At 40.0% G+C, this 23,082-nt stretch overlaps 1 protein-coding gene across 1 annotated transcript in view; it reads right to left on the reverse strand.

Annotated features, from left to right (window-relative positions):
* Positions 1-12,845: 12,845 nt before the first annotated feature.
* The window catches only part of CA10 (carbonic anhydrase 10), a gene marked incomplete at both ends in the record, with an annotated part of 185,804 nt that continues 175,567 nt past the window's right edge, over positions 12,846-23,082 (reverse strand). Inside the window, 4 exons of the mRNA XM_082294323.1 lie at positions 12,846-12,868; positions 13,737-13,911; positions 16,117-16,271; positions 21,455-21,527. Of these exons, the coding sequence (XP_082150449.1) occupies positions 12,846-12,868; positions 13,737-13,911; positions 16,117-16,271; positions 21,455-21,527 (426 nt within the window). The remainder of the gene's footprint in view (positions 12,869-13,736; positions 13,912-16,116; positions 16,272-21,454; positions 21,528-23,082) is intronic.

The following is a 23,082-nucleotide window of genomic DNA, read 5'->3' on the forward strand; positions in this document are numbered from 1 at the left end:
AAGTAACATTTTTCTTTTCTCATAATATTTTGTTTATCTTGCTGTTTGTGGAGTTTATGCAAGTCTGTTCTGAGCATTGATGAAACAGACCTTGGGTATCATCTTTTTTTTTTTAATATGTATGTTATTTTACACAGTCTGATCCTGCTCAGCAAGGTTTTCAGTGTGCTTGTATTTCTATTCACTGTGGGGAGTGGGAAGATGCAGAGAAAAATATGCAAGGAGTGAAATGGGCTGGGAATGGAAAATAGCAATGTGAAGGGCAGCTTGGCCCCAGAACTTGGCATTTCACAGAGTCACAGAATCACCAAGTTGGAAGAGACCTCTAAGATTATCGAGTCCAACTCATGCTCTAACACCTCAACTAAACCATGGCACCAAGTGCCACATCCAGTCTTTTTTTAAACACATCCAGAGATCGTGATTCCACCACCTCCCTGGGCAGACAATTGCAGTACTTCACCACTCTTTCAGTGAAAAACTTTTTCCTAATATCCAACCTATATTTCCCTTGGCGCAGCTTAAGACTGTGTCCTCTCGTTCTGTCAGTGGCTGCCTGGAGAAAGAGACCAACCCCACCTGACTACAACCACCTTTCAGGAAGTTGCAGAGAGTGATAAGGTCCCCTCTGAGTCTCCTTTTCTCCAGGCTAAACAATCCCAGCTCCCTCAGTCATTCCTCAGCTGAGTGGAATTACATTTTTTTTTGAGCAGCCCTGTACCAGCCACTGAAGTCCACCACGGTTATTCATCTAGAAAGGGTGGTGTGTCATTTTGAAGGTATCTGGAAAATTCACATAATTATCTAAATGCTAAATATTGTTATCTAAACATCGCTGGCTGTAGTTTGATAGCTCAATTCCCTCTGGTCAGGCAGACCTAACAATTCCTTATGGCACGGGAAGGGGATTGGGTTTCTCTCTCCCTATGCTTGGAGGGATCATTAAATAAACTCCAAACCACCAGTGATGGGAAATATTGCACAGTTCTGGGTGTGTCTGCACGGCAAATCCATCCCAAACTTTATAAGGGCTTCCATTGCTGCAGCATCTGAATTGTTTGTGGGGTGGTTCCCACATCAGCCCTTCCCTACTGTGCCAAGGCTTTATTGTGTTTTTTTTAGGTGTGAGCAGAGACCTAAGAGGGGGCAGCGATTTGTCACAGATTCCAAGAGCAGCCTCTGGTGTAACAAACGTCTCCCAGGCCCCCAGGCTGTGGGTGAATCCCAGAAAGCTGATTACTACTTCCCTTGAATGACCATATCTCCTACTGCAGTGCTTGTCAGCTTCTCATTCTGCAAAGTTCACACTATAAATAACAATGTAAATGTGGAATATTTTAAAAGATGGCTTCTCTTGTTGAGCTCTATTCCCCTGAATAATTCTGATGGCTACTGAGACAAGTCAGCGCTTTCAGTTCATTTTTTTAGCATGGGTTCTTTTTTCCCCTAGATTTTTCTTTCATCAATATTTCTTTTTCTAAAATAGTCATCATATTTGATCTTTCTGTAGCTTGTAAGTTACTTTACAGTTAAGAGGAAAATGATGAATATTTTCATGACTGAATGTCTTGAATTAATGTTCTTATCATTAAAAAAGGGTAACAGAGGTTTAGGTTAATGTATTTATCTGTGCATGAATGTAGCCTCAGCACTTATTTTGTCTGCCAGTGTTTCTAAGTATCAATTAGAAAATATATTCAAAGTGAACTTGATTTCCAGTGACTGTGCATAATAAATAGATGTTGGAGTGAAAGCTTCTCTGGACTCGGGCCCAGAGGGAAGCCAAAGCACAGGGGTTGAATTAAAACCTTTGGACAAGCTGAGATACATGAAGTCACACCAAAATGAAATAGAAATATAGATTTTAAACTTTTAGTAGAAATATATGCTAAGTGCCTTAAACATTAAAAAGCTGCAGCAGAGACCTTAAACACAGTTCTTACTGCAGCAGTGTTACCTTTTCACAGAATTCTTTACTTTAGACAAAGTATAGATAGAACTGTACTGTTCACATTTTTTAGATGGAGTGTTCACATAAACAATAAGAACTGATAGAAACTGCATCTGCAGATCTGTGTAATACCTGTGTAACCCTTGTGTGAGGCTTACAACTGTTAGAATTAGACCAGGATAGGTTAAGAAAAGAAAAACCAGAATCGTGTGTTGATCTTATTGGTCAATTAACAAATATAATCCACACTTCTGTAAGAAAAAATATAGAAGAAACTAGAATTAGAAGAAGAAGCTGTTTTCTACCTGCTGTTTGCTGTTGCTGCTTGGCCTTATCATGTAACCCCCTTGAACTCTGCCTTCAAGAAAGCTGTGAGACTATGAAATAAAGAATTTAGCAGAACAGCAGCCTCCTCTGCTCTTCTACCCTGGTCCAAGAAGGAAGGGTATCCCATCAAAAGCTCAACAAATAGATATATGCTAAACATAATTACATATTTAAATGTATTAAACTGCAAGAATATTTGGGCTATTTCAGCAAAGCTCAGTGAAGAACCATCTGCAGTAATTGCTCTAGATTTAATTGTACCAATAAAGTCATGACTGTTTATATTGTAACAATATAGGAAGAACTTGCAAAAAACATGGCAAGTAATTGTAAGTTTTCTATTACCAGTATTATTTGTGTAGCAGCACAGTGCTATCCCTATTCTTGTGGCAAGAGGAGAACTTCCAGTAAGATATCATTTATATTTACAAAGAACTTATTTTCTGGAGACATAACATGCTTGAGATAGAATGGATTAGATTTTTAGATCTTCACATAAGCAAAATATCCTTGGGGGCTTTTGTTAAAATCATGTAGGGGAAGATGGTCGCAGAAGAAAAACTCTGTCTGACAAAAGTGTTGCTGAATAATCTTTGTGTGAAATTGGTGCTTTCAAAAGGTAAAATTTAGATGAAAAAGTTTCTTTTTGTTTCTTGAATTACCCAGGTGAAGTGCCTAAATCACTGCCCTAGGAACACTTCTAAGATTTCTGGGGGGTTTTTTATGGATTGAGCTGGAAAAACTGATGTCCAGAGATGACCCAAGGCAGCAGCTGCAGTGAGGAAATGCTGGTCAGTGAGAGGCTTTTGTACATCTGGGTTGGGAGGTTATCACAGCAGAGAGAGGCATTTCAGCTCCAGGACATGCAGCACACAGAGAACTCCAGCCTTAGCCCTCGGAATTAGAGATACTTGAAACCCAGCCAAAGGCTGCTTGAAGTATTTCAAAATGCCCTTTTCTGGGTACATGGTGCTTTTAATGTGCAAACAGTCTCAGGAAGTAGATGCTGCCACTTGTTTTTCTAAAATAAGCTTCCATCACTTTTTTTAGATTAGATACAAGACTGGAAAGCAAAACAAACAGAACGACAAGTTGACATAATTCTGAATTTTAGTACTATGCCACGGAGCCATCAAATAAGCAATAGGGGCTTTGTTTCTGTGTTCTTTCTTGTTTTAAAAACCTATTCAAGGTCATGGTTTGAATAGAAAAGTAATTGGATTTGAGACACCATATGTTGTGGGATGCTTATGACATCCCTAATGAATGTTATAGGGTACTACTTCCAAAAAAATGTTGACATTAGCATTGGAATGACTGTTGACATGAAAACTTTCATTAAGAGAAACATCTTGAAGTCAATCTCATCTGATTTTTTTTCCTTTCTCTCTTCCACCCATCATGATAAGATGCCCACTCCTGAGACACAAAGGGCTTTGCTTACCTTGCCAGGCTCCAGCCTGTCACAATCACTCACCAGACTTTACTGCCCTTTCACAACACCTCCTGATTCACAGTGACAAATCCTACACTATAAAAGCAACCAGATTCCATTGCTGTGTGTCTCTTGTTACTCATTTCACAGTATTTATGGTGCTGCTTGCACAGAATGTTATTCCTCTGCTCTGTTTTGTAAATCAACTACACGTAAATTCTGTTAAAAGAAAATATATTTTTAAGGCTGTAAAGTTTGGAGAAGTTTCTTTTTTTGTGTTTGTCTCTTTTAGTGTTTTTGTCTGAGAAGCATGAGGGTGATCTCAAATTAGTTCCCTTTTTGCTCTGCAGTGTAACTTTGAAGAATCCTTTATGTAAGGAACCTTAATAGCATTTGTGTAGGACTGTTCTCCTAAGTGTCCCAAACAAGCAAATTTCTCATTAACTTGTGAAAATTTACCCTAAAACTGCAAATAAAGAGCAAATATAGGAAAAATAATTTGATACTATTATTCTGAGGTGTTAACATAAAAGAGTAATAAGACAAAAAAATTCAGAGCAACCATGCAAACATCATAAAGAAGCAAGCTGTTACAGTCTAACCATCCAACACTGTTTTGAGATATTTCCTTTCTCATCCATTTCGTGTGGCTAGCAAGATCACAGTCCTTTCCAAATCACAATGCAGCATCAAGGAGTTGTAAATAAAGCACACAGTTTAGTTGTTGCTGGTTGCAGTTTCTCTAAACTTGAACCTGGCCCCAAATTTCTTCTGTTTCCATGGTTGCTTGCACCGACTGGGAATGACAATGATCCATCAAAATGGAATATTGGAGTCTGCACTTTGGCAGAAACACTTCGTGACAAAGGTAGGGAAGGCCAGACTGGTTGGCTTGTCCTTAATCCCTGTTTGATTGGGGCAGCACGACACACCAGGCATAATCACCTTGTGCATTTTGCTCTGTGCTGTGGCTGCTACTGAAATTCCTGTGATGAAAAGAAACAGAGAGGCAGCGCAAGGCTTTCCATGTGTTCCTGGCACTCTGCCCTGACAGTGGTAGTTGGTGTGGTCTCTGTTGCTTCCCGTGATGTGTGGGGTGGGAAGGTGGTGAGTCCCAGCAGTGAATCCATGGATTGTCTGTGAGATGTGTGTCTGGGGGCTGGCACTCAGCCTGCTGGGGACTCTCCCAGGCTGGCAGCCCCAGGCTCTGGGCTGTGCAGACCAGCTGCAGTGAGGTGCAGCTCACACCTAAGCACAACCACCCTGAGTGACACTGGCACGGGGGCTAGTGGCTTCCCATAAAATGTTATCACTCCCTGCTTGGAGAACTGAGCTGGAAGTTCGCCCTTCTGCTGTTTGCATGTGCATGGGAACCCAGACAACGCTGTAACTGCTTTATGAGCCAACCTCGTTTGTCTAGTTTTGAATTTAATTTATTTTTTTTTAAATAGGACTAATTGCTGCTTACAGGCTGAGAGAATAGTGCTCTAAATGGTTGGTGGGAAAATACACCTCTGCCCTGCTGGGAATTCTTTTGCTGTGCACGGGGAGTACCTAGGAATAGGGGAATCTGAAAGACACACTAATAATTAAACTAAAGAGCTGTCTGAGCTGCCAAAATAAGAATGACGTGGGGAGGAAGGAGGTGGGTGGGCTCTGAGCTGAAATCCAGCACCCGGGCTGTGCATCCTCAGTGAAGCCCCACATGGCACTGAAACCCTTGTGCATTGTGGTGAAAAAAGACAGCATTGAATGACAGGTCTTTAGTAGAAATAAGCTGTTTATTAGAATATTTGGTGGATTCCACCAGCTTTAGTCTTTTGTTTGTTTGTTTGTTTTTTGTTTTGTTTTATTTTGTTGGCTGTATCAGCCTTCCAAAAGGCAGAGCTGTGATAATTCAGTTGACATCGTTTAGACTCCCTACAGAAACCTGACCTGGGATAACAACCACGTCCTCTGACATTTCCCATGCTGACAGGAAAGTTTGTCCCCTACAAAGACGTTCTCCCTGTAAGACAAGCAAGATATAAGGAGGAGTGGAAAGAGTCAATTTCTGAAAGCTGAAACCTGGAATTATTTGACAGTTCTTCATTCTTTATATTCGGAATTATGCAGGGATTCATCAAGACTTTTAAAAGTCAAAGTCCTGTTGGTCTGTAGTCTGGGCTACATGATTGAAGATCTCAGGAGGTGATGGTTGCCTTTGATAGTTCACATGCTTCCAGGAGAAGCCACTGCCTGCAGGAGGGCAGAGTCTGAGTGATTCAGTTTAAGTGTCTCAGCTGCCCGTCTGTGTGGGACGAACACAGGCAGCAGTTGGGTGAAATGTTCGTCAATGAAGTTCCATTTTTGCATCTTTTTCTGCAGCTTGAGGAACACAGATACAAATAAATGTTTAATGAGCGAGGCCTCCAGTATTGTGAAACTTTGGCATGAATGTCTGAAAATGTCACTATTACTCCTATTGCTGTCAAATTTAAATTATGTCTGAAAGGAGGCAGCAAGCTGAAATCAGCATGCTGCTGTATTGCTGCATCATTAAGGGGAAAATTCAGGACAGAGGGAAAAGATCAATCTTTTCCCCTTGTGATTCTCCCAAATTCTGTTTTCTGCCGTCGTGCTTACGACTTTCTATGTTGTCTTAACATTCCTCCATAAGATTTTTATTGCATATTTGAATATTAATAGGATATTTCCTCATCATGTTGACATATTCCCATGTAGATACAAAAATGCTGCTAGCGATGATTTTCTTGCTATTCTCTAAGTCCGTGAGAGATTTTTCTCTCTCACAGAAGAGGTAGCAGGGAATGTAAACAACCAAACACCTGCAACCTTGAAAAATCTTGTTTATGGTATAGTAGAAAAATATTTTGACAATGGATGTTTTAGGATTTTGGCCAATCACCCCCAAGGGGTGGCTGGTCCCTTGTCCAATTAGACTATGAAGAAAAAGTCTATAAAAGAGTTTGTAAAATAAATAAATCAATCTTGCTGCACAATTCCTGCCTGCTGGATCTTCTCTCCTCCTCCTCCCTATGGCTGCAGGACCCGGTGATATACCGTAGGAACCAGGCCTGTGGTAATATTCCCACCTCTTTACCATCACTTTACAATCACTTTCTCATCTGGCACTTACCTGAGAGTCCTTTAGGGCAGCTTTGCAGGGCTAAACCTCCAGGGAGTCTCACTAAGGCTTAGGTGGTGCAGCAGGACAGCAAATGAAGCAGGCATGAGGCATTTCTGGTGATTTCTTTGCAGAATCCTTGAGGAGGGTTCACAAATCCTTGAGGAGGCACACCCAAAATGGCCCTCGAGCAATTGGGAAGGACATTCTGACCCTGACTCAGCATCAGCTTCCCTTGACCAAGCCCACACATGGTCCTGGTGCATTTGAACATGTGCCACAGGTGCAAATACCTGAATGCTTCAGCAAGTGGCATGTGAGGTGCTGGCTGTCTCCTTGTGCTGGGAATACGCACCCAAGGGTGAATTTCATAGCCTTGACCTTCCTTCTGGGCCAACACCACCATTTTCCACTGTAACTTTTCTCCCCTTGAATTTACTTTTGGCTCCAGCTCTTTCTTCCCTTATGGGGTGGGAGCATCTGCCTAAATTCATAAACTGCGTCAATATTTTTGCTGTTTTTCTAATGCTTCTCAGGATTTTTTTTCCCTCTATTCAAATGCTAAGTGTTATTTTCCTGTCCTTAGAAGATTTATTATCCTGTTTTTCATTTTCTGTTCTGAGTATGTGTTTGACACATCTTTAGTTATTAGAATAGAAGCCTGACACTGTAGGAAACAAAAAATGTTTGCCTGCATTACATTTCACATTATAAATGGTGCTTGTTCTTTGCCATACAACCAGGCTCCTTGAATAATTTTACGGTGTGCTGTTGAGAACTGTGCTGAGCCATTTGCCAGTAAATCAGCATCTCCTACAGTAAACTCTCCATGCTTTGTCAGCCACTGTATCTGGGGAATAAAATCTAATAAAAAGAATCCAAACATGGAGCAGTTATAGCTTATCTCCCTGAAAAACCTACAGTGTTTTGAGTTTAGGAACTAAATATCTGCAATTTTTTGGGGTGCAGTGTTCAGTACTAAAGCTTTGAGATATAAAGTTCAACAAAACATCTACCTTTTGTTACAAATCTGGTATCTGCAATAAAATACACTGACCATTTTTCCTGACTTTTGGGGGAGGTTCACCTCCTGAAAGCAGCAAAATTTTCAGCTTTGTTTTCAGACTTAGATGGAATTTTGGTAATGTTTAACCCTGAGCGCTTTATAAAGCAAGATAAAAAGATGGAACATCCTTCTCCTTTAATATTAAAGAGCATGAGGAACACCCTAAATGTTGGAAGGGTTTTATTTGCCTTTTGGTCTTGGCATTCTGGGTACAATCATATCCTACTTTTCAGCTTGTCTTCACCAATTAATAGATGTACCAACTTATTTTATATAATTACTTGAATTTTTTTAATGGCTGCTGAAATGTGTTAATTCCAGCAGATAGTGTGTATCCAGCAATAGTATAGCAAGAAAATTGCCAATTCTCATATATTCATGGCAGCACTGTGCTTCTGTGGGATAAACCTTTACTGCATTCCTTAGAGCTGCTTTTGTAAGAGGAGGGTACTGGTGGAAGTAACAAGGAGCGAAATCCCCAGAAAATGAAAATAGGGAGAGCAAAGGCAGGGTCTGTCAGAAGCAGGAAGGATTCTGAAGTATTATCCTGGGTTTTTTTCTTTGTTTTATAATAAATGTCTTGAAAGATCCTACTGTTTGACATACAAAGTACTTAAAAATGATTTCCACCAGGCTCCCAATGTCTCTGGTGCCTGACAAACTAATGTCACATGAGCAGCAATTAGTGTTGGCATTTCTTAAGGCCAGGATGTGGAACACTCAGAGCAAGCAGTGCTATTCAAAGAAGCAAGAGTTTGCTGACTTTGAAGTTGTTCTGATCTTTGCAGACCAAATTCTTTTGATTGAGTTCCTTGTTTGTGTTCGAATGTTTGGATCGGTACAGGGAGTACAACCTTGCACACCCTCACGTGTCTTTGTTCCTGGTGTTGTGATCTCAGGTCTCAATTTTTCAGCACAATTTCCATTGGCCCTCTGTGCTGGCCGGTGAACATTCATTACAAGGGACACAGAGTTTTCAGTACAAGTCCCCAGTACCCCAAGAACCACTTCATGTTAGGGTGGCCAAAAAGGCTTCTCCCAGGATGCTTTTTCTGTTGTGTTAATCTATCCCAGTTTGGATTCCCCAGTTGGCTGTTGGCCTCTACCCCTCATCACTCCCCCAGAGCTCCCCACTGGTCCTCGTTCCCTGGTCCTGCCTTTTCCCCACCCCTGGATAAAACTGTGAGCTTCGGGATCGTGTTGGTATTTGCCCCTGTAACCTTTGACAGTGTAGCAGCAATAAATGCTCCTGGCAGAGCGCACACAAATGCCCTTCTCGACTCTTTGCTACCGACTGCAGCACGGAACCCACCCGTGCGCCTGTGGGGGCACGCGGGACCCCACCGAGCCGGGCAGGGACGGTGTTACCCCTCTTCTTTCAGGGTACCTCCTTGATAGGAAAGCGAGAGGTTTTAAATGGTAAGAAAGGATGTTTTTTTGTTTTATAGGAGTTTGTTTTATAATAAAATACCCAAGCTTCGAGGTACATCCTCGATCTGTTTCCTTGCTACTTCAGCGTTCAAGGCTGGAACAGGAAGGTGGAAGCACAGATGTGTGGTATCTGTAGGTACTGTTATGCTGAAGGCCTGTGCTTTCTGCTTTCATCCCACAGATCTCTTTCAGTTCTGATTTTCTGCATAGGAATATTTTTTTATTTTTGGTTAAAGGAAAAAATGAGCTTATAAAACTTGGCTATTACATTTTTTTGACTGCTACTTGAAGCAGAGGGTTTTGGAGTGTTGTAGATTTGAATCTTCTCATGTCTTTTATCATCAGATGAGCTTGATAGTTTGGTACCTGTTTTGATAGCATGTTCTTCACTGTGAGTGGACAGATCTGAGCATTTCCTCCCATTATTAGGTTCTTAATATCTGTTATCATCATGGCATGAATACCTGGTCCTGCCTGAGGTGTTGACTGTTCATTGAGGTCAACACCACAGGCTGCCATGAGCGCATCACCTGCCAGGTACCTCCCATCTGTGCTGAGCCTCATCACAAGCAAAAAATCCCAGTCCTGATCTGAATGGCTCAGGCAATGAGGCCACATTCAGCCCATCCTATGAGTATTGGGCTCTGTGTGCAGCCAGACTCTGCTGAGCACTGCAGACAAAGTGCTCAGGTTGGAGGCATTACCCTGGGCAGGTGGTGTGTGGGCTCTGAACTCCCAGCCTGTGTCAGCTGTTTGATCCTGGAACTTTAATCTTTTTGCTTAAAGGCTTTGTGATAAGATGTGGCTTTCTCTGGCTCCTCAGAGTCTCCTGACAGAGCTCCATGCCTGATCTGAACAACTGGGGCTGGATGTCTAAATGGCAAAACATTTAATTCTAAATTTTATTTGGGCAGAACACTTAATCCTAAATTTTATTTGGGTCTATTTCTGCTGTAATCTACGACTAAAACAAAAATCTAGGCAATTCATGGCAAGATACACTCACAAAATGGAGTTAGAAATGTTGACAAATATACTTGTGGTGTCCCAGTATGATTGCTCCCTTTCTCAATTTGCAGGGCTCCTATATTGCAGCCTAATCCAAAGTACAGCATGATTCCTTCCCAGGGCTAGTCCCTTCTATCATGTGTCTACCTCCCCTTAAATCCCTTCAATCAGCTTTCAGTAAAATAGAAAATAGGGTTTATTACTTATTAAAAGCTTTATAATGGAGGCCTGGCTTATCTTCCTTACCTTCTGTCACTGAAAAACTTGGACCAACAACTGCTGGATATTTGTCCAAATATAGATTAATGCATTGTGCATTTTACGCTCTCAGTAACTTTACTCTGCACCCTAAGTGAAGCTTAAAAGAACTCAAACAAGTAGGAGAAACAAGTTTATAAGTTATATATAGATCACTTAAACATATTGAAGGCATGTGACTTCCATGGTTTTTCAGTTTTTTATTAGCTAGGTAAAGCTAAGGTGGTAATTTTGCTGTTTTCAATTACAGAATTTGACAGTGTAGTACTTGCTGTGTGACATTTCTGTCGTGTTGTGGATTTTTCAGATTACTGCACAGTGTTGGAAGTCATTGGAAACGCTTAAAATGAAATAACTCGAGGATCAAGTATATTACAGATACGCAAACAGGATCCTGGAAATTAAATACCTTGAGGATCAAGTAATTTATATGTGTGCTAACAGGATCCTGGGAATGAAATAACTTGAGGATCAAGTATTATACTTGTGCTAAGAGGATTCTAGGTCAGGGTCACCAGCCCAAGACCCGCTGCAGACAGGGCACCTTTGTGCCAGTGCTTCTCACCAGAGCCTTCCCTGCACCTTGCACTGAGCAACCCAACTGCTGACAATTCTGGATTCCTCTCAGTTTTCCATCTCCATCCTGACAGTCCCCTGAATGCCAGTCCTGGCCTGTTCTCACTTTACAAGCTGTAATCTTTCCAAACCACACAGACCCTGGACTTTCCTGTCAGGTGCTCCTTGCACTGTTCTCTTCAGGCACAGATAAAATAACATTGTTGTCACATTAAAACTCCCTGGCAGTTCCCTCACACTTCGTATAGTGCCTGCTCTTCCATTTGCTCTTCCATTTGGTGTAAACACTTCCTTGTTGCTGGAGCGTTTTCTGGCTTCATTTTGCTTTCTGTGAACTTAAATGTGGTATAAAGTGAGCATCAGGGATGGGATATCTGGAGGCCTGACCCCTCTCCACACTGAAAAGAAAACCAACCTGAAAAATCCCTCAATATTCAAGAAGGTCAAACATGCGCTGTGTGAACTTGTTAAACACGTTTATTGAATTCTTGACAGTAACCAAACACAGTGAATGACCATTATAAACTAGAAAAAAGGCATTTGCTTTTACTTGGTCAGCTCCTGCTTTATCTGTGAAGAAAAAGTATCCCTTTCACCACCAATTTACAGGATTGAATGTTTGTCCCAATAATGGCTTCAGCAAGGAAAATGGCAATTTTAAACTGAGATATGTTTCAACTGCTTTCTGCTTCTGAGCCCAATTCCTGTTAATGATGGACCATAAAGTGGAGTTAAAGTTATACCACCTCTAAGTGCATTCCCAATTGTCATTAACTCACTTAAATGGGCTGCAAAGAAAGAAATGAAGTAAAAAAAGAAGAAAAAAAAGGAGAAAAAAAAGAAAACCACAAATAATGCATCCACAAGTGGTAGAGGGTTATTATTTCAGAAAGGAAAAAAGAAATCAAAGCAACTTTACTAAATTAATTTGTTAAACACATTTATTGAGCTGTTAATTGTAACCAACACAATGTATGATCTGTTGTAAAACAAGAAACAGAAAATGGATCAATTCTGATTTTGCCAAATCCTACTACAGATTTGTGACAGAGGGAAATATTTCAATTTCCTTTATATTCTGCAGTGATATATTTACAATACTTATCTCTCAAAGTCTGTCCCTTTTTAAATTAAATTAACAGAAAGATCATAACCTAGAAATAGGTTTCCTTTACAGTAGTCTTGTTCTGTCTTGTCAGTATCCATTAATGATAGTGAAATAATGAGAGCTTTCCAAGGATTACTTGGCACACAGAACACAACTCCACTTTGATGCTGTACCGAGCCACCTTTTTTCTTTTTTTTTTTTTCTTTTTTTCTTTTTTTTTTTTTTTTCAATTGGGGGAGGGGGGGAGCAGAGGAAGAATTAATTTCATATGTACAAAGGCTGAAAAGTCTTTCTGTGTGACTCTAAATTAGTTCAGGAAAATTGTAATCACATTTAATGTAATACTGATTTGGTTTTTTTGTTGTTTGTTTGTTTGTTTGTTTTTTAAATGGCCACCGATCGTATGAATGAATTTTGAGTTTTCCAGCACGGCAGCTCTTTTCCCACAGCACGTGGTGCACGTGAGCCCAGAGAGGGAGGTTGGGTGCATTGTAGATGATGTCAATTCCCAGAAGGAGCATTCCACTGAGGATTTGGGTTTTGCCTGCTCTGTCTCACTTACTTGAGGAGCCATTCATTTACTGGAAGAGAAACAAACAAAAACCATTATGCTTTAATAAACTCCAAATATGAAACTGGTTTAACACTGTGAATCAAATTATTTAGCACTGTGTTAGGCACTTAGGCAAAATGGCTTAAAAAAGCCAGGAGGTTCAGTTTCCTCCTCTTTCTAGAAAAGAATTGTCTGAATGACTGTTTCTTTGAAGTATTGCAACACAGTCATCTGCCTTGCTGCTGAAAATGTCCTTTCTTTTCCAGCCTTCAGTGCTACTCCTTCATAATGATGATATTACCGCTGGGAGGGCACTTCAATACCATTATTTCAGCCAGTACAGTTGTGTGCATGGGCTCAAAGATGCATGAGACACATTAGAGCTCAGTTGTGAGCCACAGCTGTGGCATTGTAAGACTCTAACTGCAGGTGACTGAGCTGCTTCATTGTTTAATATCAATGCTTGACACTACATGTAGCAATTTAGGTGTTCGTTATGGTGGTGCACCTCGAAAGCAAAATTAAGTCTTATAAATTATTCATTTTGTTTGAGATCAGTTGTCATAAAGACTAGCTCATCCCCCCCCTTGTGGGTGAGTAAACCAGAGCAAAATGCACTTTTTAAGGTGAGAAGACTTTAAAATGAGGCTAAAAAACCAAGGACCTGTCCTATTTACTTCTAAAAACATATCAGATGTCCCAGGCTATGTTTTGTCATGCTTTTCCTGCACATTTCCTCATCTATTTCAAGTGTGTGGCATTTGACTGACACAGTTATTCCCCTAGATCTGGAGTTTTATGTGTTTTTATTGGTGTGCTTTGTCATGCCCTTGGATTTCTCAAAGAAAGGAGCTCAGTGCAAGCATGGAAGGGGTTATTCTGGAGGTGGAACGTACCTCTATACTGTAGTTTCTGTGCTCTATTGTTTGGACAATCTTTTCCCTGTAAACTAAAGTTGATATTGGTTCGGATACATCGATTGTTGAGAGGCTGGACTGGTCTGAAATTGTCGCTCATGCTCAGAAATATCTGTGATGGTTGATTCTGGCTTAGCAGTCGTAAAGAATGCATCTATAAACACAAAACAAGGGGGTTTTAGTACTGGTCTTTGCTGTAAGTAAACAACATACAACACTATTAAATAGGTAAGTTAATATTTGGAAGTGAAGCAGAATTTCAGTAAAACAGAATTTAAGTTAACGCTGACAGTTTGTAGTCAGAGGTAACTTATAACCATTCCTCGTGTGCTCCTCTGTTTCTGAGCCCCATTTTAAACAAGAGTAACCAGTTTTGTGGGGAGCCAATGAAAATAGTATTGAGGTGTCCTTGGGTGAGCAGGAAACAAATGGAATCCACAGCACTGGATGGCAGCAGCTGGTGCAAAGCAAATGAACTTGATGAATGACAAGAGCTAATTTCCCGAATCACTGTAGCTTACAGCTGAGAAGCCAGAGCTTTGGTTGTTGTTACTCAAGAACCAGGTAGGGGCAGACAGGATGGGAAGGAAAACTGACAGTGATGCTGCTGAAGTCGTGAAATTAATGATGTTAAAAAGTGAGAGCCTCTCTCTGCTGACAGGTCTGTCATGATACTGTCTGTGCTGGGACTGTGAGTGTTCCTACAGCAGACTCTGGCCTTCTTCTGAGATGGTTTCACAGCACAGAGGGAATTACTGAATCATCCTGTGCATCCAGCACTGGTTGGCAGAAATGGCTGTTATAGTGACTATGCAACTCTTAATTGATTCAAGTCAACCAAAATCAGAGAGGGAAAAAGAAGTTTCAAGTTACAAACCAGAAATCCTCAATATTTTGGTTTAAAGATATAAAAAGAAAGTGTCTTCCCCATCAGTGTACAATTTAAGAGGTTAGTTTATGGCATTTAATTGGGAAATCCAGTAGATGGGTTTTATGTACTGGAAGTTTTAACAGCTTCTAGGGAAAACTTGAGCTGGGCATTGCTCTTTCAGTCTGAGTACACAACGTAACTAGTTTCCACAAAATCCATTTGCAGCACTAATAATGGAGGATATAAATAACCATTAAAGCATGACAAGGAACAAGTATCATGAGGTTATAACCCATAGGTAGCAGCACAGACTGGAAATATTTGAATCCTTACTTTGCACATTAAGGTTCTACCTAAAAATGTTGCTTGCAGGAAAATATTCAGGTCCTGTGTTTGAAAAGTTCACAATACTCAGCATTTTTGCCTGTGCTTAGCTGTGTTGTTCTCCCAAATCACCAGTTTAGAAAAGAAACAAAGTGCTTTTTCTGCCTCCAGACTAAACTGGACACAAGGAATATCACAAAAATAAAACATCTCAGGCTTTTAAAAGTCATCTTATTTACAATATTAATATGAGTTTAAATCCCAAAGTGATATTTGGGGTTGTTTTCTTGTTCCTCATTTCATTTCTCAGGCCAGATTTCTTCTGCTGCCTGCGTGGGGCAGGCAGATGGTGGTTCAAGTATTCCTTGGGGTTCCAGCAGGCAAGAGAGGAGGTTTTAGTTCATCTCACAGCTCTTTAGGCAACTCACTGAAGGAAACTCTGGAGAAGAGGGCAAAGTGTTAAATTTGCTGTTTTCTGATGCCAGGCATTGGATTGTAAGCAAGCTGTACAGAAATGTAGTTTTTGAGACTTTTCCACTGATGTGTTTCCTCAACAGTTTCCTTTTGGATGTGAAATTGTGTTTTCTCTTGCATGATTTCTTCTGCTTCTCTCTGACAGGGGCTTCAATATGTCAGTGTGATTTTTCCAACGATATTTGTGGTGTATATCCTGTAATTTCATTCTACACCAGAAAGCATCAGCTTATTTTATTTCCAGAAGGCTCCAGATACTGTATCTCTGTCACATTAATGTGCTATCAACATGTATTTATTCAGACCTAGGAATGGCCTCTGTTATCCTTAATAACCTCAGTTATGTTTGTACAACACTGCTGTACTTGTTTTAGAGTCCCCAAGTAACAGTTCACAGCATCACAGAATAATGCAGTTGTGAACAGACTGCTGGAAACCACTTGTTTCAAACCCTCACTGAAAACAGGGCCCCCCCTCAAAGTTTGTGTATACAGATACTGATGGAACTCTAAACAGTTAAGATTTTTATTTTGAAAAAAAACCTCTTCGATGCTTTTGCAAACTGTATAAATTGCATGCAGAGATCCCTACAGCACAAGGCTTGAATCTAATTTTTTATGTAAAGCTATAAATATTATGTTTAAAATATTATTTTGTACCTATCCTAGATTAATTTGTAAATTGCTTTACCTGCATCCTTGTTATGTAGACAGGTTTGTTCATTATTATCCAGCTTGCTGTTTCATAGCAGGGTGGAATTGTCATTGACCCATCATATGTAATGAAACTAGATGTCTCTGGATAAAGTTCCTCAATATTAAGCCCCTGTAGTAAATATGCATCATCTGGAGAAAAAAGGAGGAAAACAAATCAAGTAGAACAGTAGCATCACAAAAAAACCTCAAACCCAAACCAACAAAAACAAACAAACCCTCCCCCCCCACTTCATGTCTCCTAGTTCCAGAACATGATGTTCAGTTTTACCAAAGAATGAAGTTTAACAGATGCACATTTCTGTATGCTCCAGCAGATTAGACAAGAACAAGCAACACGAGTAGCATCCCTGACACTGCTGGGTGGAGCTGCACTGAGATTCACATTCACACAATGAGAGCTGAGCACAGGCTCTCACAGGGGAATTCTGAATCACATTTAGGGACTGGAGTCAAAGGCTTCTTGCAGTTGCAGTTATTGATTGAGAGGCAGAAGCCTTTGGAGAATGCTGACTTTCCATCTTTTGGGGTGATTAACAATTTTTGCTCAACAAAGCCTTGGGAAGGTGAAGAGAGTTAAAACTTAATTGCCCTTCTGGCATGAGAGGAAGTTGCAGTGAATGTGTGATAATAAAGCTGCTCCATTAAACCTCCTGGCCTTGCATGTGTACAGTGGGGTGGGTGCAGTGCCAGCTCCCTCAGAAAGCTCAACTCCGGGTGGAAAGCTTGCTGGGAAGCAGCACCAGGGTTCCTGCCTTTATTGTAAGGTTCCCTGGGAATTAATGAGGTGTATTCCTCTCCAACAGAATTTATTTTGTGGATATGTACCAAAATATAATGAGATACGGTTCTATCTTTCAAAATCCATCAGAGTTGCTCAGTGTTTCCTGTACTACCTGCACTATTTCCCTTGGGTAATGCTAGCCCTACAGTACTTTTGGCAGTGCTGTCAAAGCTAAAACTCAGATTTTCCTGCCAAATCTTAGGCTGTACGAGTTCATCCACTCAGGGATAAACATCTTTTATTACTGATACACTGCTGCTTGTGTGTGTCTCGGAGAAAGCTGCGGTGGTTATGAGTTGTAACATTGTGAGATCTCTTCAAACCCTTTCACTCCTGTGTGGTGTCTCCAATTTGGTTCATTTGCAGAGGGAACATTAAAATGCAGGCAAGGAAATTGCACACTGAGGTGCATTCCCTCTTTCAGTGCTCAACAAGGGCTGGCCTTGATTTGCAGAGAAATCCAAATGATCAAGGAAATGTATAAGAGCTAAAAAAGAAAGGCATAATTTAACTTGAATTTAACATATTGTATCTGAAGGACAAAACTTAGATGAGCAAAAGACTTGTCTCGTACAATCTAATGGAAAGAAAAGAAAGGCTGCAGACTATTGTCTTGGGCAACAGAAAATCAAAGAAAACAGGCAGAGCAAATACGACCTTGTTTTTTATTTTAACACAGCACAGTCAACATGGTACAGGGTTTTGGGGCAGCAATATTGGCAGCTACAGCATCAGTTAAAGTGTCAGGGTGAGAGTGTAATGTTTCTGCCTCATTGACCAGAGCCTTGCTGTTATTTCATATTTTAAATGTGTTTGTTATTTTACAAAATAAAATCTTGGCAGGTCCTCTCATGTTTGTCAAAAATAGAGCCCTCTGCCCTGTCCCTGCAGCTTGAGCCAGGGTGATTTTCCTGCTGCATGGCTGGCTGGATCCTCAAGCAGAGGGGAAAGTGCCATTAGTGTCTGGTAGGTGGCTGACTGTCACCTGTTTTAATATGCCCAGGCTTCACTGGCCCATGGCCTGTGATAGCCTCTTTCTAAACCCAAATTTTCCTGACAGAAGCATGAAAACACTGTCAAAATGCAGTTATATTTGAACAGGTAGAGATGACTGAATACATCTGTGTCCTATTCATTAAAAACATTATTTGCAGTGCACTGGTAATTTTGCTAGAATTGCATCAGAAGAGAAGGGATGGATTTTTTTCATGCCAGCGCCTGTTTTCATGAGTCATCACACACTTTTCCCTTTCCCACATGAACATCCTGTTCATTATTTATAAGCCATGGAGCATGGTGTGTTTAGCACCAAGTGGCACAGAGTCAGGCAGAAGAGATCCCTAAGGACCAGATCTGTTTTCTCACAGCCATATTGGCTTCAGCTGGGCTAAAATGATTTAAACCAGGTAGAATTTGCCCTGAAATGTTTACTAGGAGATGGAAAGCTAACTGAAGATTAATACAGATGAGGGATATCGATATGGAAAACTGGAGGAAAATACCACTTCAGGAAAAGTGGAAGATAGGGGTGAATGAAACAAGAGTTTGTCCAAGAAAAAGCAGTACTTATTAATGCCTGTATGTGAGTTACATTCCCATGGGAAGTCAGATGACTCTATGAGAGAAGAGTACACAATAAAGATTTGGTTACCAACATTATTCCCATGAACAGGTCTGCCCTTTCCCACATCTTGGTAAGGGTCTCCTGCTCTGGAGCTGAAGCAGACGTGGTGGGTCAGTATTAACACCAGACTGCAGCACTTCAAAGTCTTGCTTATATTTACTGCAAATATGTTCAAAATGCTCAAAATCACTACATGTGATCTCCTGCCAGTGACAAACTTCTTTTCATAAACCCATCCAGCCTTTCCTAGGTCCTCTGCATCATTCCTATCTACAGCCCACAATCTGTTTCTCTTGATCTGCTGGTACCTTAGGGTGATTTCCAAACTCAGGAACTGTTCTCTCTACAAATTAGATTTAATTAGATTTCACACTCATTTACATAAAGGCCTTGACTCTGACAATTTACTTAGGAAATTATGGAAATCCTTTTATCCCTAGATTTGTAATAAATGTATGGGGTTGGCTTTCACAGCAAATTCTTGTATGTTCTCTTTATAATAATGCTTGTTATAGGGAATTGAGTGGAGGATGGTACATTTGATTTTAAAGTTCATATCATGATAATCCAGAAGAGGATCTAGGTTAGATTTACAGGGTAAGGAATGTAGAGATCCTCAGTTTCTCTGCTTACCAGACAATGACAAGAGCAAATTTTTATGAGGAATTTTGTGAATCTAAAAAGTTACTTTTTTTTTCCTATGTTAAGCAAACACTGGGTGAAAGCTCCTGTAGCATAACTGTTTTGAAAGAAAACTAACTTTTCCCCTCAAATGGCACACTTAACAAGGAATAATACAGCTTTTGAGATATCCACACAGCTTCTGACTAAAGGCTGCTTGAAAGAACCCTTGTTTCAGCTTGCTCACAGTAGATTCTTTGGGCTGCGATAACAGAATAAAATAAGCATTTAAAATCTCCTTAAAAATTCCTTGGGGTCCACTTTGCTTCACTGTAGCCATTAATATCTAAGGGTAGAAATTTCCCTTTTAATGCATTTTGCCTGTGGAAATTTCATGCAGCAGGAGAGATAGCACTTAATGTTGTTGCTGTTCTTTAAACAAAAAAACCACCTTTATTTATGTTATGAACTGTCCTGACTCTGAACCAGTGTTCCCTTTATCATTCCCTCCACACTCCTCTTGAGCACACTGGGCCTGGGCATTTTGTCAGCACTGTGCTGAGTATTGACTTCAGGAGTGGAGCCGTAAAGCAGAAGCTGAAAAACTCCAGCTGCTAAAGGCACACTAGAAATCCTTGCAGTGTAAGAGGTAAAATTAGTTTTCAGCAATGATGCTATAATCCATCATGCAAGACAACTGCAAAATTACTTTCAATAACACTTCCACGTTTCCAATTTACACTAAAAATTCCCAGTCAATACTTGTTACTACAGTAAGTAACCCAATGCCCTGTGGAATATTGTGTGCATTGTGTGCCTACCAGGGGTTTAATTTGAACAGATAAACTTAGCAAAAACAGTGGTTACAAATTAAAGCAATTCTGTTAATCACTGCTTTTCCAGCCTGTGTTTCGTGTGTTCATCTCCATGTGAAATTTCATGTAGTAAACCCAAGTTAGGTGTGACTGGAATTGTCTTTCCCTTGTATGGAGACAAAACAAGCAATGGGAGGTTGTGGGATGCTGACAACTCCAAAGAGGAGTAGTTCTCACTGTAAATGCAGCATACAAATGAAATATTTGGTATTGGGAAGGTGTGGCCCCATGGGAGAACATCTGGTTGATCCCCAGACAGAAGCTGGGAATATGGAATTTGTGGGTGAAAGAGCTGGAAAAAGCACACATAGCCTTAACAATAATTCCCTGTTTCCAGGATGCTGCAGCAGTGCTGGTAGGCAGGAAGCTCTTGCAGAACAGCATTGTTGTGTTTTTGCAAGGAATCAAGACAAGCAGTTTAAAAGTGGGACTGATCTGCTTCTTCCACGCAGAAAAGATGGCATTTGATAGTGATAGAACAATTTGGAAAAAACATTCTGAGGAGAACCCTCTGTTGCCTTCCTTTCCATAGGTATTGTAGAGAACGGAGTTTTATCATCATAGAAGCCTCTTATTTGGACCAAAGATGTAACAAGATTTGTTAACTGTCAGGTAAAATCAGAGAAACATCAGTGGGGTGAAAGGTATGTGTGTTGTAGGAGAGGACAAGGAACTATTTGTGTTATCAGTTTGCTGTGTACTTTCTGAAAGTTAATTTCTGGTATTGTTGAACTTAAGAACTTCATGGCAGCTTGGAATATTTGACAAAGGAAATGAGGTTTTCAGGAGAAGAAGTTTAATTTGTTATACATATTTTTCATTACTCTCTCTAAAATATCTTAATTAAGCTCCAGTTTTCCACAAGGTCAATATACGAACATGGAATTATTGAGGATCATCAGTTTAAGGCTTTCCAAATGTGAATACAACAAATATACAAGCTATGTTAATGACCTCTTTCTGTATCTGTTAAATGCAGCAGTTGTTGAATAGGAATGTTGTAACTTTTCTGTACAAAAAGAAAACACTGATGAATACTAAATCCAGTTAATGGTGCAGCATCTTGACATAACCAGATCCGATATAATCCCGGCTGCTCCACACGTCCCTTTTATTGCTAACAGTAGGCAGTTTCTCCTGAGCATTCTGTGTGAATACATGTGTCAAATATAATTTCATTAATCTGTTGCACCTTCAGACATAAAACAGACTTTGAAATTCAAAATTCATTTGATAAAGTGATGACCGAATGAGATTTTTCACATTCCTGAGTTTATCTTGTAGAGTTGCTGGCAACGCAAACCTGGAATTTCTGCCCATAATGAAGTGCCTCTTATTTCAAGATCACTAAATGTGTTATCTGATACTGAAAGAATACAGCTCTTACCAGAGGAAATGAAAAGAAACTTACTCTTATATGTTATTCTCGTTATGGTGTCTCTGTTAAGCATACGATTTAGAAATGGATTTGATGATTCAGATACCTACAGAAGAGAAAATGGATAATGTCAAAATCTTCTCACAAACATTTCCTTGCCAGAACTGCAGCTCTTCCACGTGTGCACACACCCCCTCACTCTCTGATACTCCTCCAACTGGGTTCTGCCTTTTTTTCATTGTTATGGGAGAAGGAAATAATTACTTAGTCATTTTTCTAATGAAGCTTGATAGAAAGTTGGTAAAATAAATAAAACACAGGGATGGGAGAACAGGGTGAACAGAAATTACTACCTGAATAAAAGCATGAGCACAGGTTTCTTCTCCAACAGCTTTGATGGAATTTGCAGGTGGTTGATATACTAGCCAGGATTTTAATTAGTATTCTATTATTTTATTTATTAATAAATATAATTTCCTTGCATCAGACTATTTTAATTGCAAATTAAAGCTCTCTTCTTCTGGTTTATGTCTGGGTAACATATGAGGTAACAGCTCATGTTCAGGTGGAATTTCCCATGTATCAGATTCTGCCCCCTTGTTGCCTCTTCCCTGTTGCTCAGCAGCCCCGAGCAGAGCCTGGTCCATCCTCTGACACCTCCCTGCAGGACTTCTAAATATTGACAACAATCTCTCTGTCTTCTCTTTAATTTTCCCCTTTTTCATGAATTCAAGTCAGTTTTTTGGGTCATAATACAATACATTTTGGATTTAAAAAAAAAAAAAAAAGGTAGCCTAAATAACTTTCTTAAATATTAGACTGTGTGAAAATTGTCCTTTTATATCTAATTATTCGGTATGCTCTGTGAAATGCATACTTTAATTCTGAGGCTAATGCTTTGTTAGGAGCTTTATGAAATGGGATTAGAGTACTAAGAGGAACTATAGATATCCCATACCTAAGGTGTGATGAGGTGAATTTCAGCATTACTCAGAAATACACACTTTTTTAGACTGATGAACAGAGCTACAAAATGGCAGAATATTAACAATATTTGGAGGGGAGAAATCCATTCTTTATATAAAATTAGAGAAAAGGTTTCTCCAATGTAATTAAAGAGGTTTGAGAAAACCATGAAGTCTTGAGTTCAGTGTTAGATCACTATAAATTATAGACATAAATATGTACCTTGAATGCAACAGGATGGAGACTAAATAAAATATTCACATGTCTTTGTAGTTCTGTGAAATGGAAGATATTAGAAGTTCTACTTTAACGTTCTTTCAGTTTTGATAGTTTAAGATGTTTTAAATAACACGGAGAAAAACTGATTTTGCTGGCTTTGACACATCAGCATCATATGCCCTCTTTCCCAGGGCCTCAACCTACTGGAAGAGACTGGATGAATAACACTTCACGAAGAAACACAAAATCTGCAAAGCTAGTAACTTCTGTCATACCCATTAAAGTGTTATGAGTGATGTTTGTAATGTAAGGGTTTTTTTCCCCCCTTCCTTATCCCTTTTAATTTCCCTTCTATTGGAAAAGCTTTGGAGCAGAGATGGTGTGCTCAGTTCAGGATGAAGCTGTCTCTGGATTCCAGATCAGAGCCTCTGGGCATTGCTGTAGCATAATGAGGAGTCTAACTCCTACATTTACAG

This window comes from Coloeus monedula, assembly GCF_965178545.1.
Source record: "Coloeus monedula genome assembly, chromosome: 19".
In the NCBI taxonomy this organism is placed as follows: Eukaryota; Metazoa; Chordata; class Aves; order Passeriformes; family Corvidae; genus Coloeus; species Coloeus monedula.